Source organism: Medicago sativa, chromosome 1, assembly GCF_051527215.1.
Source record: "Medicago sativa cultivar Bolivia chromosome 1, Bolivia_mono, whole genome shotgun sequence".
Taxonomy (NCBI): Eukaryota; Viridiplantae; Streptophyta; class Magnoliopsida; order Fabales; family Fabaceae; genus Medicago; species Medicago sativa.
The window spans coordinates 58,262,416-58,265,418 of record NC_140749.1 but is presented as its reverse complement, the minus strand read 5'-3'; the positions used below and the strand labels follow the sequence as shown (position 1 = coordinate 58,265,418).

The 3,003-nt window shown below is 29.8% G+C and overlaps 1 protein-coding gene across 1 annotated transcript; it reads right to left on the bottom strand.

The window, feature by feature from the left end:
- On the bottom strand, nucleotides 1-2,204 carry LOC146955774 (endoribonuclease Dicer homolog 2-like). Its single transcript, XM_085723717.1, has 6 exons — nucleotides 2,114-2,204; nucleotides 1,705-1,801; nucleotides 1,448-1,625; nucleotides 1,202-1,315; nucleotides 698-832; nucleotides 1-521 (listed from the first exon to the last, which is right to left on the bottom strand). The coding sequence occupies exons 2-6, from the start codon at nucleotides 1,785-1,787 to the stop codon at nucleotides 360-362; spliced, it is 672 nt and encodes a 223-aa protein (XP_085579843.1). The 5' UTR covers nucleotides 1,788-1,801; nucleotides 2,114-2,204; the 3' UTR covers nucleotides 1-359.
- Nucleotides 2,205-3,003: the final 799 nt, after the last annotated feature.

The window sequence follows — 3,003 nt, the reverse complement described above, 5'->3', positions numbered from 1 at the left end:
TACTGAGGAGTTAAGGTTTCATCTTTCAATTGGTGTAGAATAAGGGTCTGTTCTGTTCAGAAAAAAAACGTTTTTCACAAAGATTTCACTTTGTTTTTACTTTATAAATATGTTTTATTCTCATCATTTTCTGTCCAAAAACTTGAAAATAGAAAATAAAGTTAAAATAAGATGACATTTTTGACAGAAAATAAACTCCTAAGAATTCCCCTTTATATACAAATAAAGAGAACATTCTAGTATATAACCCTAATGGGCCTCTTATTTTTTAATCCTAATAGACCACTTATTAATAATCTACTTAAACCTAATTAGTAAACTTAATCACCGGTCTTCTTAGCCTTCCTTTCATAAACACTTCATATTTGGGGTTTGCCCATCATACCCTTATCATTAGTTGCCTTCTCATGTGGGATCCTATCACTTGTATATATACCTTTCGACTTAATTGGGGATGCAGTCATCCCAAAAATTCGAGGAAGCTCGGTGATACCAGATCTTAATTGATGGTGATAAAATTCCTGCACACAATCAGACAAAAGTAACCACCACTTCAATCTTCTTCATTACTTAGTCACTGGAAATAAGTGTATACTAACATATTGCGACCAAAATATACTACGGTAAGTTCAAATACACAAAGAAGTTAAAACAAAATCAAGTAAAGAGTATATATAACTTAATAACACACACTTACAGTCATGATACAAGCATATGGGTGTCTACCAGAAGCATGATGGCATTCATCCATTATTAAAACCTTTATCATATTCAGTTTGATAAAGCTATGCCTCAAGCAAGAAAGCAATATTGCAGGAGTCATAACAAGCACCTGGTACATTCAAAAGCATTGCCAGAAGTGATTACCAATCCGTTAAAGATAACTTTCAGAAACATCATACTAAGACTATAATAACAAATTATAATATGTATATTCAGAATAATCTGGTCAGTTGAATATTCGAAAAACAGAAAATGGATGTCTTGTTTTTGCGTGCTTAGACCGTCTTGTTCTTTGGTTTGCACCGTTAATATATTTTAGCCGTTTAAAAAATATATATAGTACATATTGATTGGAATTTGCGTAGTACAAACAAATAAAGTTTAGAAGAATATTTCATATATAACTCAAACAGATAGATTATTGTTATAAAATAACAATGACGTATTCTAGTGGCCATTGAAATGCAATGATTCTCACCTCATGTTTCTCCATTTCTTCTTTCCATATAGCTCCATCCCAGAAGTCAACACCCATGTCTCCCCGATACATTCCAACTTTCAAATCAGTGTGATTTCTCAAAGCCTGAGCTTGCTATAATACATAAGTAAATAAACAACAAGCACAGTGAATCCTCAATCATCACATAGAAATCATTCATCATCAGAGAATGTATCTGAAATTCGCAAAGTTATTGTAAAAGTGATGAAAGTGGCAGCATAATACTTGAGAAACCAAAACAACTTTGGGAACCAAAAAAACAGCAATGTAAGGAGAAGGCTTTCTGAGGTGATAAGCGTAGCTTCGAAGAAGCATGATAGCTATCAAAGTTTTTCCACAACCAGTCTCCATGTGCACTATAGTATTTTCGCGAATCGCTTTATCCAATGCTTCAAGTTGATAGCTACAAAAAAAAATATAATAACTCATCAATCCAAGCAAACAACATTAGAATGAAAAGGGTTTAGGTTTAAAAAACTAACCTTCTAGCAAATGGAAGAGTATCAGCCTCAGGCATGATCTGCTCCTGATAACAGTCATCTATTTCCATCAGAGCTTCTTCCATAGTATTTGATGGACCTACATTAATCAACTCAAATATTATAAAAATTTAAATACTACTTTATAGATGAAGTAATGACAATAACATGGACTTCAAACACGACACTAACTTGTAGAAAACCCTAATAATTTAAGAAAATATAAGCGATCAAATGTACACCAACCAACATGGATCAGACACTCAAACACCACTTCAATCAATCTGATCTTAAATATATTAAAGAACCACACTAAACCAAAAGCTATGGGAAGGAGGGAAAAAAGATACAAAAACAAAAAAGCCCAGATTAAAGAAAATTGTCGAAAAAGTGAAATTGAAAAAGATCATACCTTTGCCTGTTGAGCAAAATACAGATGAATAAGAAAAAACCCTAATGAAAAGCCCTAAGTCAAAGACAAAGACAAAGGACAAAGAAACAAAACAACAAGGCTAGGTATTAGGTTCTGGTACTTGCACACTATTTATTGAGTGATTCTGTAGGGACCACTATTTTAAAATATACAACTTGCACACAGAGTGATTTTGGTAAAACATACAACTTGCACACTATTTATTGAGTGATTTTGGTAAAACATTCAACTTGCACACTATTTATTATTGGTAAAACGTAATGTTCTTGTTTTTAATTCTCTGTGTTTAATGTAATCTTTATACTAACAATTTAGAGTTTTTAGAAATAGCCTATTCCAAAATCCTCTCCTCTAAAGATGACCACATCATCATAATCCTACTTGGCATTTGTTCCAAATATTTCTCCTAATTTTTAATACAAGCTTAATAATTATAATTATTATTGAAAACCGTTTTTTTAAAACATTAAATTGTACATAAAATACATAGTTGGTTACAATCAAATAATTATTAATATAATAATTGTTTCGATTAAAATTTATATGTTACATTAAAAATTTGTATGTTACAATCAAATAATTATTAATATAATTATTATTCGATTAACATTTATATGGTACATTAAAAATTTGGTAGGTTACAAATTAATAATTAATTTTTATTCGTTACAAAATTATATTACTTAATATTAATAAGATATTATTAAATTTCAAATGCTATGAAGTTAATTTTTTGTAGATTACATGTAATATAATCTAATCGTTTAATGCACATTTTATAATATTAAATACGTTGATAATATTCATTTTAAAACGGTCAAATTAATAATTAATAGATATTTACCATTATGGCACTATTTTTCTATATA

What these genes read in the sequence shown, in the direction of transcription:
- LOC146955774 (XM_085723717.1), bottom strand. Translation starts at nt 1,787, where the DNA reads ATGGAAGAAGCTCTGATGGAAATAGATGACTGTTATCAGGAGCAGATC. An exon ending in AAGAAATGGAGAAACATGAG is followed by an intron (nt 833 to 1,201) that starts GTGAGAATCATT and finishes TGAATGTACCAG; the next exon opens with GTGCTTGTTATGACTCCTGC. An exon ending in CATATGCTTGTATCATGACT is followed by an intron (nt 522 to 697) that starts GTAAGTGTGTGT and finishes GATTGTGTGCAG; the next exon opens with GAATTTTATCACCATCAATT.